This window comes from Ranitomeya variabilis, chromosome 4 (genome assembly GCF_051348905.1).
Source record: "Ranitomeya variabilis isolate aRanVar5 chromosome 4, aRanVar5.hap1, whole genome shotgun sequence".
NCBI lineage: Eukaryota > Metazoa > Chordata > Amphibia > Anura > Dendrobatidae > Ranitomeya > Ranitomeya variabilis.
The window spans coordinates 396,786,121-396,809,148 of NC_135235.1; the positions used below are offsets into that span (position 1 = coordinate 396,786,121).

General features: G+C 41.4%; 1 protein-coding gene across 2 annotated transcripts in view; it reads left to right on the plus strand.

Annotated features, from left to right (window-relative positions):
• LOC143768952 (uncharacterized) overlaps positions 1-23,028 on the plus strand; it is a 111,736-nt gene that overhangs the window by 26,758 nt on the left and 61,950 nt on the right. The window contains exons 3-4 of one of the 2 annotated variants that reach the window (XM_077257556.1): positions 14,679-14,798; positions 21,022-21,078. In XM_077257556.1, the coding sequence (XP_077113671.1) occupies positions 14,679-14,798; positions 21,022-21,078 (177 nt within the window). The remainder of the gene's footprint in view (positions 1-14,678; positions 14,799-21,021; positions 21,079-23,028) is intronic. The other variant, XM_077257557.1, reaches the window with a different exon arrangement.

Genomic DNA, 23,028 nt, shown 5'->3' on the forward strand with positions numbered 1-23,028 from the left:
AGAGATAGCACACACAGCAGTGGCACACAAGCCCTGACTGAGGCCAATATTTTTCTCCCACTGATTGATGTAGTGTTTTTGTGTTGAGGTAGATTTTAGAACACAAATCAAGGAAAAAAAAAAAAAAAGCTTTCTATGGCCCACTGAATGAGAGAGGTGGCACACCCAGGAGTCAAGACTGGCACACAAGCTGAAAGGGCAATATTACTCTCCCACTGTTTTTTTATGTATTTTTTGTTTTTTAAGGGAGACTTTAGAAACCCAATAATATTTAAAAAAAAAAAAATAGGCTTTCTATGGCCCACTGAATGAAAGGGAGAGAGGTGGCACACCCAGGAGTCAAGACTGGCACACAAGCTGAAAGGGCAATATTACTCTCCCACTGTTTTTTGTATGTTTTTTTTTTTTTTTTCAGGGAGACTTTAGAAACCAAATAATATTAAAAAAACCAAAAAAAAATAGCCTTTCTATGGCCCACTGAATGAGAGAGAGAGGTGGCACACCCAGGAGTCAAGACTGGCACACAAGCTGAAAGGGCAATATTACTCTCCCACTGTTTTTTTATGTATTTTTTGTTTTTTAAGGGAGACTTTAGAAACCCAATAATATTAAAAAAAAAAAAAAATAGGCTTTCTATGGCCCACTGAATGAAAGGGAGAGAGGTGGCACACCCAGGAGTCAAGACTGGCACACAAGCTGAAAGGGCAATATTACTCTCCCACTGTTTTTTGTATGTTTTTTTTTTTTTTTCAGGGAGACTTTAGAAACCAAATAATATTAAAAAAACCAAAAAAAAAATAGCCTTTCTATGGCCCACTGAATGAGAGAGAGAGGTGGCACACCCAGGAGTCAAGACTGGCACACAAGCTGAAAGGGCAATATTACTCTCCCACTGTTTTTTTATGTATTTTTTGTTTTTTAAGGGAGACTTTAGAAACCCAATAATATTTTAAAAAAAAATAAATAGGCTTTCTATGGCCCACTGAATGAGAGGGAGAGAGGTGGCACACCCAGGAGTCAAGACTGGCACACAAGCTGAAAGGGCAATATTACTCTCCCACTGTTTTTTTAGGTTTTTGTTTTTTTTCAGGGAGACTTTAGAAACCAAATAATATTAAAAAAAAAAAATAGGCTTGCTATAGCCCACTGAATGAGAGATAGCATACACAGCAGTGGCACACAAGCCCTGACTGAGGCCAATATTTTTCTCCCACTGATTGATGTAGTGTTTTTGTGTTGAGGTAGATTTTAGAACACAAATCACGGAAAAAATAAATAGGCTTTCTATGGCCCACTCAGTGAGAGATGGCACACACAGGGATGGCACTGTAGCAGAAATGCCAATCTTAATCTCCCACAAAAAAAAACAAAAAAAAAAAAAAAAACTGTCCTACAATTACTATCTCCCTGCAGTAATCTAAGCCAGGTATGGCAGGCAGCAATAGGAGTGGACTGATGCACAAATTAAATAAAAAGTGTGGACAAACAAAAAAGATAGCTGTGCAGAAAGGAAGGAACAAGAGGATATGTGCTTTGAAAAAAGCAGTTGGTTTGCACAGTGGCGTACACACAGCAATACAGCTATCACGGAGCCTTCTAGGGCAGCCCAATGAGCTACAGCGCTGAGGGGAAAAAAAAAAAAATAGCTTCCACAGTCCCTGCACACCGAAGGTGGTGTTGGACAGTGGAAATCGCTGCAGCACAAGCGGTTTGGTGGTTAGTGGACCCTGCCTAACGCTCTCCCTGCTTCTGACGAAGCGGCAGCAACCTCTCCCTAAGCTCAGATCAGCAGCAGTAAGATGGCGGTCGGCGGGAACGCCCCTTTATAGCCCCTGTGACGCCGCAGACAGCAAGCCAATCACTGCAATGCCCTTCTCTAAGATGGTGGGGACCAGGATCTATGTCATCACGCTGCCCACACTCTGCGTTCACCTTCATTGGCTGAGAAATGGCGCTTTTCGCGTCATTGAAACGCGACTTTGGCGCGAAAGTCGCGTACCGCATGGCCGACAAGCACAGGGGTCGGATCGGGTTTCATGAGACGCCGACTTAGCCAAAAGTCGGCGACTTTTGAAAATGATCGACCCGTTTCGCTCAACCCTAGTGGCCATAGCTTGACAGAACCCCTGCCTATCCACCGCCGGGGGAATATCCTATCCAGAAACTCACAAACAATGGTGGCATAGTGTGGAGGAGCGCCATCCTGTTGAAAGATGACACCTTCTGGAAATTGTGGCACTGCATACAATTCCAACATGTCAAGATACGTGTTTGCCATCATAGACTGCTCCGTGAAAAAAAATGGGCCTATCACCTTATCATGCATCAGGCCACACCACACGTTCACTTTAGGGGTGTTACATTCGTACTCAACATACGCATGAAGATGTTCAGCAGCCCATATTCGGACGTTATGGCGATGAACATGTCCACAGAAATGGAAGGTTGCCTCATCGCTAAACACAATCTTCTGCAAAAATCTTACATCATTGTCAGTCTCACAGAACACACTGAACTTTCCTCTGTACCGTCCACATCTCGACTGGCATGGAAAACCACACTGCTGGCATAAACTTGTGGTTGCATGATGTCACAGACCTGGCAGTGTATTAATCAGACTTCAGTTTATCAGGGGTTAATCAAAGATGATCGCAGTGTTCCGGCGGTATAGGGAAGCATTGCGCAGGGAGGGGGCTCCCTGCATGCTTCCCTGAGACCTTCGGAGCAACGCAATGTGATCAAGTTGCTCCGAGGATCTCCTACCTCCTCCTCCCTGCAGGCCCCGGATCCAATATGGCTGCAGGACTGCTTCTGGGTCCCGCAGGGAGGTGGCTTACCAAGCACATGCTCAGAGCAAGCGCTTGCAAGCGTCCCTGCAGTGCCTGTCAGATCGTTGATCTGACACAGTGCTCTGCAAAGTGTCAGATTGGCGATCTGACCCTATAACATGATTCCCCCCCCCCTCCCGGGGCAATGTTATAAAGTAAAAAAAAATATTCACACATGTAAAAAAAAAAAAATTCTAAATAAAGAAAAAAAAAATATTGTTTCCATAAATACATTTCTTTATAAAAAAAAAACAATAAAAGTACATATATTTAGTATCGCCGCGTCCGTAACGACCCGACCTATAAAACTGTCCCACTAATTAACCCCTTCAGTGATCACCGCAAAAAAAAAAAAAGAGGCAAAAAACAATGCTTTATTATCATACCACCGAATAAAAAGTGTAATAACATGTGATCAAAAAGACGGATATAAATAACCATGGTACCCCTGAAAACGTCATCTTGTCCCGCAAAAAACAACCCACCATACAGCATCATCAACAAAAAAATAAAAAAGTTATAGTCCTCAGAATAAAGCGATGCAAAAATATTTTTTTTTCTGTAAAATAGTTTTTATCACATAAAAGCGCCAAAACATAAAAAAATGACATAAATGAGGTATCACTGTAATCGTACTATCCCGAAGAATAAAACTGCTTTATCAATTTTACCAAATGTGGAATGGTATAAACACATCTCCCAAAAAGAAATTCATGAATAGCTGGTTTTTGGTCATTCTGCTTCACAAAAATCGGAATGAAAAGCGATCAAAACATGTCACATGTTCGAAAATTGTACCAATAAAAATGTCAACTCGTCCCGCAAAAATGACTTCAAATGTTATGTGGTCCCAAAAAAATGGTGTTGTAAAAATGAGAAACTGCTGGTCAACTTTTAACCCATAACTCCCTAACAAAAAATTTTTGGTTCCAAAATTGTGCTGATGTAAAGTAGACATGTGGGAAATGTTACTTATTAAATATTTTGTGTGACATATCTCTGTGATTTAAGGGCATAAAAATTCAAAGTTGGAAAATTATGAAATTTTTAAAATTTTTGTCAAATTTCCATTTTTTCACAAACAAACGCAGGTAATATCAAAGAAATTTTAACACTCTCATGAAGTACAATATTTCACGAGAAAACAGTGTCAGAATCATCAGGATCCGTTGAAGCGTTCCAGAGTTATAATCTCAGAAAGGGACAGTGGTCAGAATTGTAAAAATTGGCCCGGTCATTAACGTGCAAACCACCCTTGGGGTTAAGAGGTTAAGAACCTATCAAAGCATCATTTATACAACAAAATAGTATCAATAAAAATATCAAGTCCCCCTCAAAAAAATTAGACCTCACACAGCTCAATTGACTGAAAAAATAAAATGTTATGGATTTTGGAAAATGGCTACTATAGCTAATTTTTTTGGGGGGTTGACAAATTGTTCAATATTTTTTCACCACTGAAATTTAAAAAAAAAATTAAGTTTAGTAACGCCTTAATCGTGCTGACCTGGACAATAGTACAGTATTTCCATGTAAGTTTTACTGCAGAATGAACAATGATTAATCAAAACCTAAACAACTGTGGGATTGCTTTTTTTTTACAATTTCACTTCACTTGGAATTTTTTTCCTTTTTTCCAGTACAACTAGTATCAGAAAAAAACAAGCCCTCGTGCCTTTTTCTGTGGGAAAAATAAAATAGTCACGATTCTTGGAAGAAGAGAAGTGAAAAATGGAATCGCAAACATTAAAACTGCTCTGTCGTTAAAGGTTAGGTGCCCCAGATAAAAAAAAAAAAAATAGTCACCACCGGAACCAGTGCTGTTTCCGCGATGTCAGCAGTATGTTCCCTGGGGTCATGTGACATTGTGACGTTACATGAGCACTGCAGCTTATCAGTCGCCACAGATGGGCTGCAGCCTTCACAGTTCTGTCAGATAGAACAGTTCCATTGACGAGATTGTGAAGCTTGAGGCTGGGGTCACACATGGCGTAAGAAAATACGCCACGTATTATACGTCCGTACTACGGCCGTAATACGGAGAAATGTCCCCAAAATATTGATCCGTAGTCAGGGTGTTTCAGCGTATTTTGCGCATGGCATCCTCCGTATGTAATCCGTATGGCATCCGTACTGCGAGATTTTCGCGCAGGCTTGCAAAACCGACATCTAATGGATTTATGTGCTCAAATGTTAGGGAAAACATATATACAGTATATATATATATATATGTCATTGAGACACATATATATATATTCTGTATTTAGATTTCATTCAGCGCGATATCTGTGAACAGCCGCTAATTCAATTGCCGGCTTTTCATTTCTCCTGCACAAACCCGACAGGATATGAGACATGGTTTACATACAGTAAACCATCTCATATCCCCTTTTTTTTTGCATATTCCACATTACTAATGTTAGTAGTGTGTATGTGCAAAATTTCAGCGCTGTAGCTGCTGAAATAAAGGGTTAAATGGCGGAAAAAATTGGCGTGGGCTCCCGCGCAATTTTCTCCGCCAGAGTGGTAAAGCCAGTGACTGAGGGCAGATATTAATAGCCAGGAGAGGGTCCATGGTTATTGGCCCCCCCGTGGCTAAAAACATCTGCCCCCAGCCACCCCAGAAAAGGCACATCTGGAAGATGCGCCAATTCTGGCACTTGGCCACTCTCTTCCCACTCCCTGTAGCGGTGGGATATGGGGTAATGAAGGGTTAATGCCACCTTGCTATTGTAAGGTGACATTAAGCCAGATTAATAATGGAGAGGCGTCAATTATGACACCTATCCATTATTAATCCAATTGTAGGAAAGGGTTAAAAAACACACACACACATGATTACAAAGTAGTTTAATGAAATAAACACAGCGGTTGTTGTAATAATTTATTGTTCTCCCATTCCATTTCCAGGACCTCGCTTGGCAACATAATAAACGCACAAGATACATACCTTCTGCTGTCAGATCTCGTCCCACGAAGTAATCCATCTGAAGGGGTTAACTAATATTACAGGCAGGAGCCCTGCAAATGCAGCTGTGCTCCGTGCTTGTAATCCCCGGGGAATGAATGAAATGTAGGTCATTGACCTACATTTCCTTCAGTCGCGGTGATGCGCCCCCTGGTGGATGTCCTCATATGACCTGGAGCGTGGGAAAAAGTTCCCAGGCTGCAGTTCATGAGAACATCCAGCAGGGGCGCATCACCGCGACTGAAGGAAATGTAGGTCAATGACCTACATTTCATTCATTCCCCGGGGATTACAAGCACGGAGCACAGCTGCATTTGCAGGGCTCCTGCCTGTAATATTAGTTAACCCCTTCAGATGGATTACTTCGTGGGACGAGATCTGACAGCAGAAGGTATGTATCTTGTGCGTTTATTATGTTGCCAAGCGAGGTCCTGGAAATGGAATGGGAGAACAATAAATTATTACAACAACCGCTGTGTTTATTTCATTAAACTACTTTGTAATCATGTGTGTGTGTGTTTTTTAACCCTTTCCTACAATTGGATTAATAATGGATAGGTGTCATAATTGACGCCTCTCCATTATTAATCTGGCTTAATGTCACCTTACAATAGCAAGGTGGCATTAACCCTTCATTACCCCATATCCCACCGCTACAGGGAGTGGGAAGAGAGTGGCCAAGTGCCAGAATAGGCGCATCTTCCAGATGTGCCTTTTCTGGGGTGGCTGGGGGCAGATGTTTTTAGCCACGGGGGGGCCAATAACCATGGACCCTCTCCTGGCTATTAATATCTGCCCTCAGTCACTGGCTTTACCACTCTGGCGGAGAAAATTGCGCGGGAGCCCACGCCAATTTTTTCCGCCATTTAACCCTTTATTTCAGCAGCTACAGCGCTGAAATTTTGCACATACACACTACTAACATTAGTAGTGTGGAATATGCAACAAAAAAGGGGATATGAGATGGTTTACTGTATGAAAACCATGTCTCATATCCTGTCGGGTTTGTGCAGGAGAAATGAGAAGCCGGCAATTGAATTACCGACTTTTCACTAACAGCGCTGCGTATTTCTCGCAAGTCACACTGCAGGTCCGTGTGGAATCCGTATTTTTCGCGCCCCCATAGACTTTCATTGGCGTATTATTTGCGCAGTACGCTGACAAAGGCAGCATGCTGCGATTTTGTACGGCCGTAGAAAGCCGTATAATACTGAACCGTAATATACGGCTAATAGGAGCAGCCCCATTGAGAATAATTGTGCCGTATGTAATGCGAGTTTTACGGACGTAGTTTCTGCGCTCTTACGTCCGTAAAACTCGCATGTGTGACCCCAGCCTGAAGGTTATCAGCAGCCATTAACTTGCTCTACTTCTCACATGGCGTAATGTCACAAGACCACTAGAAAACAGTGTCAATATAATTTCAACAGTCCATACAGGGTTTTTTTTGGGGGGTGTCGCTTTTTTTTATATGGGGCACTTTAACATTTAAGGAGGGGTTGTCCAGAAGTGGAAAGCCCCTTTAAGTGAAAATACAAATTATAAAAAAACAAACAAACGGTGATGGGAAGGACATAAAAGGTTTTGCTGGGAATGTTTTATTGAAAATCTATTTGGCACCTGACTGCCAGTATGCAAATCGTACACAGGGGTCACATATCCACCCACTCAACCTAACAATTGTGTGTAATACTGACAGTGTACAAATTGCATTCTGTTAAGAGTCACCAATCTGCATTTGCAGAGTCACTAGACAAATTCAGTTCAAGCCGAGAAAACAGCTTTAATATACGTTTACATGGATTACTAAATATAAAGTAAATAACCATTTAGCAAAAATAGCCAACATAACATAAAATAACACATTAAACACCTACAGCCACAATACTTAGGCTGGGGTCACACATGCGTGTTTTACGTACGTAAGAGCGCAAAAACTACGTACGTAAAACTCGCATTACATACGGCACAATGCTTCTCAATGGGGCTGCTCCTATTAGCCGTATATTACGGTTCAGTATTATACGGCGTTCTACGGCCGTACAAAATCGCAGCATGCTGCGTTTGTCAGCGTATTGCGCAAATAATACGCCAATGAAAGTCTATGGGGGCGAGAAAAATACGGATTCCACAAGGACCAGCAGTGTGACTTGCGAGAAATACGCAGCGCTGTTAGTGAAAAGTCGGTAATTCAATTGCCGGCTTTTCATTTCTCCTGCACAAACCCGACAGGATATGAGACGTGGTTTACATACAGTAAACCATCTCATATCCCCTTTTTTTTTGCATATTCCACACTACTAATGTTAGTAGTGTGTATGTGCAAAATTTCAGCGCTGTAGCTGCTGAAATAAAGGGTTAAATGGCGGAAAAAATTGGCGTGGGCTCCCGCGCAATTTTCTCCGCCAGAGCGGTAAAGCCAGTGACTGAGGGCAGATATTAATAGCCAGGAGAGGGTCCATGGTTATTGGCCCCCCCGTGGCTAAAAACATCTGCCCCCAGCCACCCCAGAAAAGGCACATCTGGAAGATGCGCCTATTCTGGCACTTGGCCACTCTCTTCCCACTCCCTGTAGCGGTGGGCTATGGGGTAATGAAGGGTTAATGCCACCTTGCTATTGGAAGGTGACATTAAGCCAGATTAATAATGGAGAAGCGTCAATTATGTCACCTATCCATTATTAATCCAATTGTAGGAAAGGGTTAAAAAACACACACACACATGATTGAAAAGTATTTTAATGAAATAAACACAGCGGTTGTTGTAATAATTTATTGTTCTCTCAAATCCATTTGCAGTCCCTCGCTTGGCAACATAATAAACGCACAAGATACATACCTTCTGATGTACTGTCAGGTCCAACGATGTAATCCATCTGAAGGGGTTAACTAATATTACAGGCAGGAGCCCTGCTAATGCAGCTGTGCTCCGTGCCTGTAATCCCCGGCGAATGAATGAAATGTAGGTCATTGACCTACATTTCCTTCAGTCGCGGTGATGCGCCCCCTGGTGGATGTCCTCATATGACCTGGAGCGTGGGAAAAAGTTCCCAGGCTGCAGTTCATGAGAACATCCACCAGAGGGCGCCTCACCGCGAATGAATGAAATGTAGGTCAATGACCTACATTTCATTCATTCGCCGGGGATTACAGGCACGGAGCACCGCTGCATTTAGCAGGGCTCCTGCCTGTAATATTAGTTAACCCCTTCAGATGGATTACATCGTTGGACCTGACAGTACATCAGAAGGTATGTATCTTGTGCGTTTATTATGTTGCCAAGCGAGGGACTGCAAATGGATTTGAGAGAACAATAAATTATTACAACAACCGCTGTGTTTATTTCATTAATGTTTTTTCTTTTTTGCAGTGAAAATTGAAGAAGAGAGTAGCATAGGAGAGAGGAGGTACATACTGTATTTACTATCATAAATCAGTGGTACTGTGACATGTACACAAAAAGGGAGGATACTAGGTCAGAGTTTAGAATATAAAAATCAATACTTTATTGTTAAAAATATGACAACAAGTGAAATTGGGTGACACACAGAGCGGCATCTAAAGAGATGCTGTAAAAATTGGCACGAGGCTTGTGACCAGGAGGTCCAAATTCACTACATTCTCATAAACACATCAATAAAGGTTATACGTATTATTGCACTGATTCCAACAATTAACCCAATGTACCCAATTGAAATAAGTCACTACTAATCTATCATTGGTCACTGAAAATCTGGGGTAATAGGCAGACGCTATAATCATAACAACCAGAGTTGCTGCAATCAGCCACCACTAGCCCCTACAATAGCACCCTAATAGCAATCATAGTCAAGTTCCCAATCAAACGAAACGACAATATTTACCCACCGCAGTGCAAGCAGACACTCCTGGGATGCTCCTCCGCCCCAACGCGCGTTTCGGAAACAACCTTCGTAGCGTTGGGGCGGAGGCGCATCCCAGGAGTGTCTGCTTGCACTGCGGTTGGTAAATATTGTCATTTTGTTTGATTGGGAACTTGACTATAATCGCTATTAGGGCGCTATTGTAGGGGCTGGTGGTGGCTGATTGCAGCAACTCTGGTTGTTATGATTATAGCGTCTGCCTATTACCCCAGATTTTCAGTGACCAATGATTGATTAGTAGTGACTTATTTCAATTGGGTACATTGGGTTAATTGTTGGAATCAGTGCAATAATACGTATAACCTTTATTGATGTGTTTATGAGAATGTAGTGAATTTGGACCTCCTGGTCACAAGCTTCCTGCCAATTTTTACAGCTTCTCTTTAGATGTCGCTCTGTGTGTCACCCTATTTCACTTCTTTGTGAAAGATAGCCGTAGGCACTACTATTAATTGTGGTGCACAAGTAGGTGCCCAAACCATATAATGTTGTAGATAAACTTGGCACACACGTGATGAGATGCAGGTGAGAATTTAATTAAAGGAGAGTACATACAATATGACGTTTCGGTCATAAGTTAGGCCTTCATCAATGTACCTCTCATAGAGAATTTCTTGTTTGTAAGTTTTAGGAGATTAATCCCATTATTACATCAGGTTCAGTTCTGAATAGAAGCCATATATGGCGCCAGTGTTGTGCTGTCCGGACGCGGTATCCACCGCTTGTCCTGAGTGTGGACGAGCGGTGGATACCGCGTCCGGACAGCACAACACTGGCGTCATATATGGCTTCTATTCAGAACTGAACCTGATGTAATAATGGGATTAATCTCCTAAGACTTACAAACAAGAAATTCTCTATGAGAGGTACATTGATGAAGGCCTAACTTATGACCGAAACGTCAGATTGTATGTACTCTCCTTTAATTAAATTCTCACCTGCATCTCATCACGTGTGTGCCAAGTTTACCTATTTCACTTGTTGTCATATTTTTAACAATAAAGTATTGATTTTTATATTCTAATCTCTGACCTAGTATCATCCCTTTTTGTGTACATGTTTCATATATGATGATAGGTCTCAATATGGTCCTAGAGGGCACCAGTTATTGAAAGTTTAATATGTACCATGCAGGAACACCTTATAAGTCGTTATCAGTGGTACTGTGGCTGGATCGCTGTAGGCACTGACCCAGGAGCTCGACCTTCAGCCTACGAGAGACACCAATACTTCCGGCAGTCTAAATTATCGTTTGTTACTAAAGATGTTATTAGAGCAAGACCTTGATCATTAGCAGTTGAGAGAGTTTTTATGGATACAACATCAACATTTTTTATTAAAGGAATTGAGGAATTACTTATTTGCAAGTACTGTTCACTTTTAATGAAGAAAATTAAAATGCCTTCAAATTTTAGAGGGCAATCTATACTTCATTGTATCCTACAGTAATGTGATTTCTAAGTGTAATATTTTTTTATGCTAATTCAAGTGTCTAATTCCTGGCGGCAGCACAAACACCATTTATTAAGTTATTAATTTTTATTTAAGTCTTTTATCAAGAGGCCTCAATCCTGCTGGAAATATCCATAATGTACGCTTTTTAATAACTCCGAACATCCACCACTAATGTGCATAGAGCCAACTTACTTACATTCTTCAGATTACTTTTTGCCTTCTTTCCTCTTTATCCTGCCCTTATTTGCTTGTCTATCCCCACCCTATTCTCATACCTGGTGGCACCCACTGCATAATCTACAATGCCGTATATAAGAAAATAAATCATTTCTGACTTGTAATTCCTGTACAAGTTATCGATGTGAAACGTTGTAAGAGGGCTCAAAAATGAGTCCACCACCCTTTTATAAAGTAGTAAGAGATGATGTGGCCTGAACATCAATGTTATGCCCTGTGCTGTGCAAGACTGATAAATCCGGAGTTGGTTGCTATGGGTAAGCCTTGACCCTATTTTAGTGGAAATACCACCTGATACTTAAACGGTTTGTATTAATCTTTCTTCACCTCACTTATACTTCCTTAATTCCTGTTTGCTAGGGGTGGTGCATTCTTGAAGACTGAGAGTTCAGACCAGCATCCTATTCTGAATTGTTCACTCTCCCAGGCTGCTGCCACAGACAGATTTGGTGGTGCACGGAAGTGGGTAGGAAGCAGCGATCCAGTCAGCGCAAGAGTGGTACTAGCAGGCTCTAGAACATAGAATCTGCTCATTCCAGGCACTCCCAGCTTTGGCAACTGGCAACTCTGAAACTGCGAGGAGGCCAAAATGCTAGGCAATGAGCTGTACAAAATACAATTAAAAATGTCTCGGTTCCAGAGAACATACGGTAGACAATTTTCAATTTTGCATATTAATGAAGTTGAGAAAACCCCTAAAAGATGAGAAAAATAATATTATGAAAATGTAATTACAGTCATGGGCAAAAGTGTGGACACCCATGAAATTTTTCCAGAAAATGAAGTATTTCTCCCAGAAAATTACTGTGATTACTCATGTTTTGTTATACACATGTATACACATGCTTATTTCTTCTGTGTGTATTGGAACAACACAAAAAGAATCAGACATTTGGACATAATTTCACACTAAACCTCAAAGATGGGCAGGACAATATTGATGGCACGCTCAACTTAATATTTGGTTGCACACCCTTTGGAATAAATAATTGTAATCAATTGCTTCCTATAACCATCAACACGCTTCTCCCACCTCTCAAATGGAATTTTGGACCACTGTTCCATTGCAAACTGTTCCAGGTCTCTCATATTGATAGGTGTCTTCTACCAACAGCAATGTTAAGATCTCTCCACAGGTGTTTAATGGGATTTAGATTCAGAATCATTGATGGCCACTTTAGAAGTCTCTAGCACTTTGTTTCCATTGATTTCTGGGTGCTTCTTGAAATATGTTTGGGGGTCATTGTCCTGCTGGAAAACCCATGATCTGGGATGGAAACCCAGCGATCTGACACTGGACACTGCATAGTGAACTAAAATCCTTTGGTAATCTTCAGTTTTCATGATACCTTGTACACAGTCAAGACACCCAGTGCCAGAGGCAGCAGAGCAAACCTAAAACATATTTGAACCTCCACCACGTATTGAGTCAACTTTTAACTTCAGGTGTAATTTTCATATTGCCCACACCTGTTTCTTGGCACAGGTGAGTTTGGACGAGCATCACTTGCTTGAAGCAATCTTCTTCACCTGCAATTTTGGAAAAGGTGCCAACAATTTTGTCCAGCCCATTTTGGGGGTTTTCTGTGAAATGATGTCAAATTATGTCCAGTTTGCCTTTTTTTCCTCTATTTTTTTGTGTTTTTCTAATACATACACAAAGGAAATAAGTGTGTATAACAAACATGTATAATTGCAATCATTTTCTGGGATAAATCTATAGATGGCTTACTTACATTTTGCTTTTAGGATCCTCCTCAGCACATATATATGAATTGTATATGTACAATGATACACTGTTTTATTAAATTATATACCCGGGCTCTATTTATTTATGAATCAGTCTGTATACCAATTTTGGTATTTTTTATCTATTTATATATATTTAAACGAGGTTTCACCTTTTCTTACCTGTGTTGTCTCATTATTATCGTATGTAATTTTTGTTTTATTTTTATATAGTCTAAATAAACATGATGATTTTACTATATTTTGGCTCGCATGTTTTCTAAATTTGGGTTATTGTTGATATGATGCATATAAGCCTTACTATAAGGCTGGGGTCACACATGGCGTAAGACAATACGCCACGTATTATACGTCCGTACTACGGCCGTAATACGGAGAAATGTTCCCAAAATAGTGATCCGTAGTCAGGGTGTGTCAGCGTATTTTGCGCATGGCATCCTCCGTATGTAATCCGTATGGCATCCGTACTGCGAGATTTTCGCGCAGGCTTGCAAAACCGACATCTAATGGATTTATGTGCTCAAATGTTCGGGAAAACATATATACAGTATATATATATATATATATATATATATATATATATATATGTCATTGTGACACATATATATATATTCTGTATTTAGATTTCAATCAGCGCGATATCTGTGAACAGCCGGTAATTCAATTGCCGGCTTTTCATTTCTCCTGCACAAACCCGACAGGATATGAGACATGGTTTACATACAGTAAACCATCTCATATCCCCCTTTTTTTTGCATATTCCACACTACTAATGTTAGTAGTGTGTATGTGCAAAATTTCAGCGCTGTAGCTGCTAAAATAAAGGGTTAAATGGCGGAAAAAATTGGCGTGGGCTCCCGCGCAATTTTCTCCGCCAGAGCGGTAAAGCCAGTGACTGAGGGCAGATATTAATAGCCAGGAGAGGGTCCATGGTTATTGGCCCCCCCGTGGCTAAAACCATCTGCCCCCAGCCACCCCAGAAAAGGCACATCTGGAAGATGCGCCTATTCTGGCACTTGGCCACTCTCTTCCCACTCCCTGTAGCGGTGGGATATGGGGTAATGAAGGGTTAATGCCACCTTGCTATTGAAAGGTGACATTAAGCCAGATTAATAATGGAGAGGCGTCAATTATGACACCTCTCCATTATTAATCCAATTGTAGGAAAGGGTTAAAAAACACACACACATGATTGAAAAGTATTTTAAAAAAATGACCACTCTTGATATAATGCCTCTGTCAATTATGAGGAAAACTAAGGGCGGTATCACTTGCCCTATGCGCTGCTGGGATGAAATCCTTAAAATCAAATCATTTATTGGAACAGGTTTATAGGTCAATGCGTTTCGAGGTTACACAGGACCTCTTCATCAGGACAAAATGGCTGCTTAGAAAAATCTTGAAACTTCATATCTACAGAATATACTACTACTATAAAACCACTTTCCATTCACTTTATTTCCCTGATGTAATAAATTGTATATGATTTTGTAGAATAAACATAGAAATGTTCCTAATATGAAATATGTTTTCTTTCTAGATTGTTCTGATTATCTTGTCCATTTTGGAGATTTCATTGGGCATATCATTGGCAGTCTCTCTTTATAAACATGACCTGAAATCCTTATTGTTTGGCACCCTGTTTTGGGTGCCTGGGATTGTAAGTATTTAAAAAAAGTAGTTGAACAATGTTGTCTTCACTTTCTCTGTCTATTGTTTTGTAAGATGAAGTGTGAAGTGTTCCACAGCAACCTTCTTCCTCATGGTAATGACATTTAGAATTCTACCTGATGCCATTAGTGGTATGGAACGTCTCTTTGTTCTTACTTCGAAAACTGGACCTTGTTTGTCCATTTATATCTCCATGTAATAGAGGTAGGCTTATCACAGAAGCAGGTAGTGACCTGAACTACTTAAGTATTCACAATGGCCTACCTTTTAATAATTTCTCCATTTCACACAAGGTAAATTCTAACATCATATCATATAACACATTCTAACATATTACAAGACATGAAGAAAATTAAATTAGAGAAACCTTGCCCTACTTAACTGAGGTTTTCCATTACCGTCATTGATAGCATCAATGTTTAATAAAAATGTAAAATTGAGAATTTCACAGATGAGACCCCATTGAGTGCCTAAAGTAAAAGGGGCTTCAGTGTTCAGTAAATTGCAGCAAGACTTTAACTTTTTCCTTGCCCCTGGGTAACCTGAAGCTCCGCACAATACTTGATTAAATGATGATTGATGAGTATAATAGGAGCACTTTTTTTGCAATGCTTTACATCTACAATTCCCCAGCCTTTAGCATGTGTTTTGTTTCATTTGTAATAAAATACTTTATTCTCTCTGTGTCTTTATTTACCGTATAACTATAGGATTAGTAATGGATAGGTGTCTTATAAACGCCTCTCCATTACTAAGCCGTGGGCTTGATGTCACCTGACAATACAAAGGTGACATCAACCCCACAAATATGAACCCCACTTGCCACGACTACAGGGCAAGTGGGAAGAGCCGGGCAAAGAGCCAGAATTGGTGCATCTAATAGATGCGCCTTTTCTTGGGCAGCTGCGGGCTGCTGTTTTTAGACTGGGGGATCAATATCCATGGCCCAATATCAGCCTGAGAATATCAGCTCCCGGCTGTCAGCTTTAACAAGACTGGTTGTCAAAAAAGGGGGGACCCCTGCCTGTTTTTTTAAGTTATTTATTTAAATAATTCAAAAAACTGCGTGGGGACCTCTTTATTCTTGATGAATCTGACAGCTGAGGGTTGCAGCCCCCAGCTGTGAGTTTTGCCTGTCTGGTTATAGAAAACATGGGGGAAGGAACATACGCAGGATTTTGTATTCATTTATTTAGTTATAGTGCAGGCGGCGGGGGAGGAATACCCCCATCATCCGCTCCTGCTGTCACTGTTATTAGCGGCAGCAGGTGTAGGTTGATGGGAGTAATAGTCCCAAAAGCCCTCACCTGCTGTCATCGTTCTGACATGAATATAACTCTCATCATTCTCCTCTGCTCACGCCAATAGCCGGCAGAGCAGGGGAGGATGATGAGAGCCGTCTTCAGCACCCGGTGCTGCGGAACAGCACTTACTGTAGCGCTACTTCCCCGGCACCAATGCGTGTCACACGGATGACATCCATGTGTGTTCTCCGTGTGCACGACTGTGGGATGTTTTGCTGCCTGTGCAGACTGTAAAAAATGGACATGTCTACTTGTGGGGCACATGGACACACGGTCCATGGAAACACACTGACATGTGCACAGACCCATACATTTGAATGGGTCTACGTGTGTCAGTGTCTCCGGTACATGTAAAAACTGCCACCACACATGCTGGAGACACGGACATGTGAAAAAGGCCTAATAGAAATCTTTGTAGATAGGAAAGGAGTTGAAGGAAATAATCCGTAGATAAATGAGAATAGTATGGATAAGAACGTTCAGGAGCTGGAGACTGGAACTAGACTAACAGCGAGACACAATACTCAATCAATGAGTGAGAGATCAGTGTGGCTTTAAGTAGGCTAAAACAGGAAACAAGATGAATTCCACAGGTTCAGAATCTGCCATCTTAATAAAGCGCAATTGTAGAACAGTTGCCTCCAGTGGTAAGGCTTGGAATTGCAGCACAATTTTCAATATGAGCAATAGCAGCCACTAGTGGTCAAACTGTATAAGGACAAACAGGAATCCTGACACACCAATTCATTGTAACTTCATGTCCTTTGTCTCACACCACTCCCCAAGTCATTTCAATGTCATGTGCTCTCTCCTACCCCCTCCCTCCTATATCATGCTCTTTCCCACTGTGTTTTTGATCCCTTACCTCTCCAGACAATCCCCCAGGGAGCCAGGTGCCTTATTAGTTATTATTAGCAGCTATTTATTATTATTATTATTATTATTATTATTATTATTAGTAGTATTAGTATTAGTATTAGTATTATTTATTATTTATTTATATAGCATCATTGATTCCATGGTGTTGTACCTGAGAAGGGGTTACATACAAATTACAGATATCACTTACAGTAAGCAAACTAACAATTACAGACTGTTACAGAGGGGTGACAACCCTGCCCTTGCGGGCTTACATTCTACAGGATGGTGGGGAAGACAATAGATTGTGGGTTGTAAGAGCTCCGGTGTTGGTGAGGCTGTATCATCATTAGTGGTGAGAAGGCAGTGGGGTCAGTGCAGGCTGTAGGCTTTCCTGAAGAGGTGGGTTTTCAGGATCCATCTGAAGGATCTGAATGTGGTTGATAGTTGGATGTGTTGGGGCAAAGAATTCCAGATGATGGGGAAATTCTGGAGATGTCTTGGAGGCGGTTGAGTGAGGAGCGGATAAGTGTGGAGGAGAGGAGGTCTAAGGAGGACCGGAGATTACGTGAGGGAAGATATCGGGAGATTAGTTCTGAGATATATGAAGGAGACAGGTTATGGATGGCTTTGTAGGTCAGTATTAGTAATTTGAACTGGATACGCTGAGTGAATGGGAGCCAGTGAAGAGATTTGCAGAGAGGGGAAGCAGAGGAGTAGGGAGGAGAGAGATGAATTAGTCGGGCAGCAGAGTTAAGAATGGACTGGAGAGGTGCAAGGGTGTTAGCAAGGAGGCCACAGAAAAGGATGTTGCAGTAGTCAAGGTGGGAGATGATGAGGGCATGCACAAGCATTTTAGTATAGAGAAACAAGACGTGCACTCTGAGAGTCGTGTGGTAGGTGCTGGTTGAACCCGGAGAGATCCAGATAATACGAACTTTAGAAGAAAACAACCACACTCAAACTGTAGATTTGCGTCATAAATGTAAGGAATTTAATAGGGACACCACAGTGATACAATCAATTGTTCAGGTATTGTAGAGGTAACGTTTCGACCCTTACGTGGGCCTTTGTCAAACCTCACTGAAAAGGTACAGAAACAAAAAATTAGAAACATGCATTGAACAAAAAGAAAATATACATATGTTGCTAGCTAAATGAGAGAGTATACACAGGAGGGCCCCATACAATATCACAATATATACAATATATACAATATATACATAGTATGTACAAAAAGAGCCCCAGATAATGTAGGAACAAAATGGCAGAAAACTGCTGCACAGCAAGGGGGCAGAAGCCAAGGGGGAGGGCAACGTTGTCTAGTAAAGTTACAAATTAACATTATCTGTTGGAGCAAATGTAAATCCAGACGTAAGACAATAAATTTAATACATGATATAAACAGTATAAATGCAGAGTGTTACGCATACCTGACCTTCAAGAAGGAAGAGAAGAGAGCAACGCTCTCTGCGCCTCACCATGCGTTTCACCTGCGGTCCCTCCCCTGTGCGTCCCTGCCACCCTGTTCCCACGTCATCCCCGCAACACAGTTGCCGCACAGCGCATGCGCCCGCCCATTGCGCTTCACCATGCGTTCCACCATGGTTCGCCGCCTTGTGTGTCGCTGTCGCTCCTCCTCTTACGTCAGTCCCCTCCCGCCCTACCTCATTTCCTGTTCTGGGCCTATATTATTCACAGCCACCGGCTTAAACGCACACCATAGCCGTCTCTCCCGGACGTAGGACCCACAGGTATTGTATATGGACAGACGCTCCTGTATATTCTTCCTACTTTTGCTTATTTTACCAGCCCCCCTCCTTTTTATTTGCGCTCCAGCTCTCACAGGGACTAAACCCCTTATCCGTGCCGTTCCGGATCTCCAAGTTCTCCTATCTCAGTGGTATGTGCTTCTTATCCTCTATTTTTGGACTTTCTGCCACCATCTAGTTATCTACAATTGTGCTGCTGCGCCCCTTTTTATAGCTCTACCCCTCCCTGCCTATTGTTACTGTTTCCTTACAAATTTCTTTGCTTTCCTCAGGAGCCATTGCGTTCCGCGTTGCTCTCTTCTCTTCCTTCTTGAAGGTCAGGTATGCGTAACACTCTGCATTTATACTGTTTATATCATGTATTAAATTTATTGTCTTACATCTGGATTTACATTTGCTCCAACAGATAATGTTAATTTGTAACTTTACTAGACAACGTTGCCCTCCCCCTTGGCTTCTGCCCCCTTGCTGTGCAGCAGTTTTCTGCCATTTTGTTCCTACATTATCTGGGGCTCTTTTTGTACATACTATGTATATATTGTATATATTGTATATATTGTGATATTGTATGGGGCCCTCCTGTGTATACTCTCTCATTTAGCTAGCAACATATGTATATTTTCTTTTTGTTCAATGCATGTTTCTAATTTTTTGTTTCTGTACCTTTTCAGTGAGGTTTGACAAAGGCCCACGTAAGGGTCGAAACGTTACCTCTACAATACCTGAACAATTGATTGTATCACTGTGGTGTCCCTATTAAATTCCTTACATTTATGACGCAAATCTACAGTTTGAGTGCGGTTGTTTTCTTCTCAAGCATTTTAGTAGATTGACAGTTGAGGAAAGGACAGATTCTGGAGATATTTTTGAGCTGGAGGCGACAGGAGGTTGAAAGAGCTTGGATGTGCGGTTTGAAGGACAGGGCAGAGACAAGGGTTACTCCGAGGCAGCGGACTTCCGGTACGGGGGAAAGCTTGATGTCGTTAATTGCGATAGATAGATATGGAAGATTTATAAGATGGAGGAAAGATGATGAGTTCAGATTTGTCTACATTGAGTTTTAGGAAGCGAGAGGAGAAGAAGGAGGATATGACTGATAGACACTCCGGGATTCTGGACAGCAGAGAGGTGATGTCTGGGCCAGAAAGGTAGATCTGAGTGTCATCAGCATAAAGGTGGTACTAGAATCCATGAGACCAGGGCCAGACTGGCCATCTGGCAATTATGGCAAATGCCAGAAGGGTCAGTCTAGTCATAGGCTGCCATGATGCTATGTTGTTAACAGAATCGGTGTTCTTAAGACATTCATACTGTGAAGAGTTGTGACAGAGCACAAAGTCGCTGACTCCGTCACTTACTCCTGCAGGCCACGGATATTATTAGAAATATTGGTCTTGTAGAAAAATCTTCCTTTCCTCCATCCAGGGTAATATTAGTGATATATCCCAACTGGTTCATGGAGACGGGGACAACATGGGCCTGTGAGATTTCAAATGCCAGGGCTAAATTTCAGCCCCAGTCCGTACCTGCATGAGACTTTATGAGTTGTCCCAGGCCAAGTGTGTAGATTGAGAAGAGTAGGGGTCCTAGAACAGAGCCTTGGGGGACTCCAACAGAGAGAGTGTGGGATGAGGAGGTAGTGTGGGAGTGGGAGACACTGAATGTGCGGTTGGAAAGGTATGAGGAGATCCAGGATAGGGCGAGGTCTTGACCTTATTGCACCAGCTAAGTTATATAGAAAGCACTAGGCAGGAGAGCAGCTTGCAATTATAGACATAGAAGCTGCTATTGATAGAAAAAAATTATTGTAGCCCCTGCCCAGAAACTTGGGTTACGGATGCTAGCCAAGTTTTCCCTCATTATAATCTATCACTGATTATTTTATCAGTATAATTGTAATCTGTAACAGCGTATTGTAGAGACGATTATGGTTCTTTCATTAAAGGCATTGGTGAGGATATCGATATCCACAAATAAACCTCCACCGATTAGATATGTATGACAAATCTTATTGTACAAGTAGAGCAGTGTGTGGACCCATGGGTTTCTATAATAAAAGGCTGTCCACTAGTGGTCAACCTCTTCCTAATTGCTTCAGTGCCTCAGATAGTCCAGAAGTGGGCAACCACTTTATGCCTGTGCACGACCCTGCTTAGGGTCGATGATGAGCTGAGCAATCGGTTGGGGTCTTAGGAGCCAAGTCTCCACCAATAAACCCTAGCAAGCAGGAGCTATAATTTATAAAGAGAATTTTAACACCTGTTTTCTCTTTTCTCAGCAAATGTTTGCAGGAACTATGCTGATTGTAAGCTGGGCCAAAACATCCATCTGTTCTGTAAGTTCAAGGCTAAATACATTTAATTCTTCAAATGTTTTATTTCCTGGTTTAACACAATTCTGTTTTCAAGATCCAAAATCTTTCAGACTTCTAAAATGTTTTTGATCTTCTATAGCAGGAGCTTTTTCATATAGAGTTATTCAATTGCTACTGCATTCAATACAAACCATATAACTACAGATGTAGAACACTTTTATGTGTATGTGCGCTTTCAGACAACTTTTCAGAATAGGCCGTAATGTGTGTGACTGAGGGAAAACGCTGTTTCTACCCGTTGTAAGACCTGTAAACTGCATTTTTAATATTAAGATTATTTAAGATATTTAAGATTAATTATTTGCACTTAATTTATATAAAAAAGTAGTTACTATTCAACTTGCCATTTAACACATTATATGCCATACAATGACAAATGCAAATTGTCTCTTCAGAGAGGAAGAAGACTTGAACTCTAGTGACACCTCTTGGAAGTAGCAATTCTAAAAATCATTATGAAACCTTTACTGAGCTGTGCTACATGACTTAGGATAAAAACCAAACCAGAATCTCTATTTGCAGACACGTGTTTTGGGGTGTTGCTCCTCCTCAGTGAAAAGCATGAGATCTGATTTACCTGTATGAGAGGCCTCTGACTGGGGTCCAAGGGGTAATGTTTCTCCTTATGGAGAGTGACATGCCTGACATGTTAAAGTTAGGAGGCTGAAAGGCCATGCAATGCTTATCTGAGAATTTAAATATGCAAATCGTCTATTCAGAGAGGAAGAGGACTTGAACTCCAGTGCTACCTATTGGAGGTAGCAATCCAATAGTCAATATCAACCCTTGAACTAGCTTTACGACATAATTTAGGATAAAAGCCAAACAAGAATCTTAATTTGCAGAGATGGTTGTCAGGGTATTGCCCCTCCGTAGTGCAAAGTATGAGATCTGATTTGGCTGTATGAGAGGTCTTTGATTGGGGTCTAAGGGGTAATATTTCTCCTTATGGAGAGAGACATGCCTCATATGCAAGCGTATCTGTTTTATCAAATGTAAGGTTATAGTTTCCTTTATCTTTATGGATGCAGTTAGCTTCATCAAGAGTTGGCTGCACACAATCTTTTTTTTGTTTGTTTAACCAAAGCACGGTGAAGTTAAGCAAAAGATTTGAACCTCTGTGTAGCAAGCTGGAGCTATGCCTTCACTTTACCTGTCACAGTCAGTTTCACTTCTGTCTGATGCTTCCCTGGTAGACTTCTACTCTTGTACACATGGGCGGACATACCGCCTGTGCAACTGCGCTGGGGCCTGGAGGTAGATGGGGGCCTGCAGGCAGGGGCGTACTGCCCATAGTGGTAACTGCTATGGGACCACTCAGTCAAGATTACGGGCGAGAGTGAGAGGGGCTCAGTAACATGCAGCATCGGGCCGTAATCAAGTGGATACCCAGAGCCGAACCGCAGAGTGCAGGGATCCAAAAAGGGGTGTGTCATGTATGTAGAGACACTGTTTGTGTGTGTATGTATGGTATCTGAGAGTATGTACAGTATATGTCTATGTCTATGTGTGCATGTATATACTGTATATGTTTATACACTGTATGTGTGAGTATCTGTGTATGTACGGTATATGTCTATACAGTGGGGCAAAAAAGTATTTAGTCAGTCAGCAATAGTGCAAGTTCCACCACTTAAAAAGATGAGAGGCGTCTGTAATTTACATCATAGGTAGACCTCAACTATGGGAGACAAACTGAGAAAAAAAAATCCAGAAAATCACATTGTCTGTTTTTTTATCATTTTATTTGCATATTATGGTGGAAAATAAGTATTTGGTCAGAAACAAACAATCAAGATTTCTGGCTCTCACAGACCTGTAACTTCTTCTTTAAGAGTCTCCTCTTTCCTCCACTCATTACCTGTAGTAATGGCACCTGTTTAAACTTGTTATCAGTATAAAAAGACACCT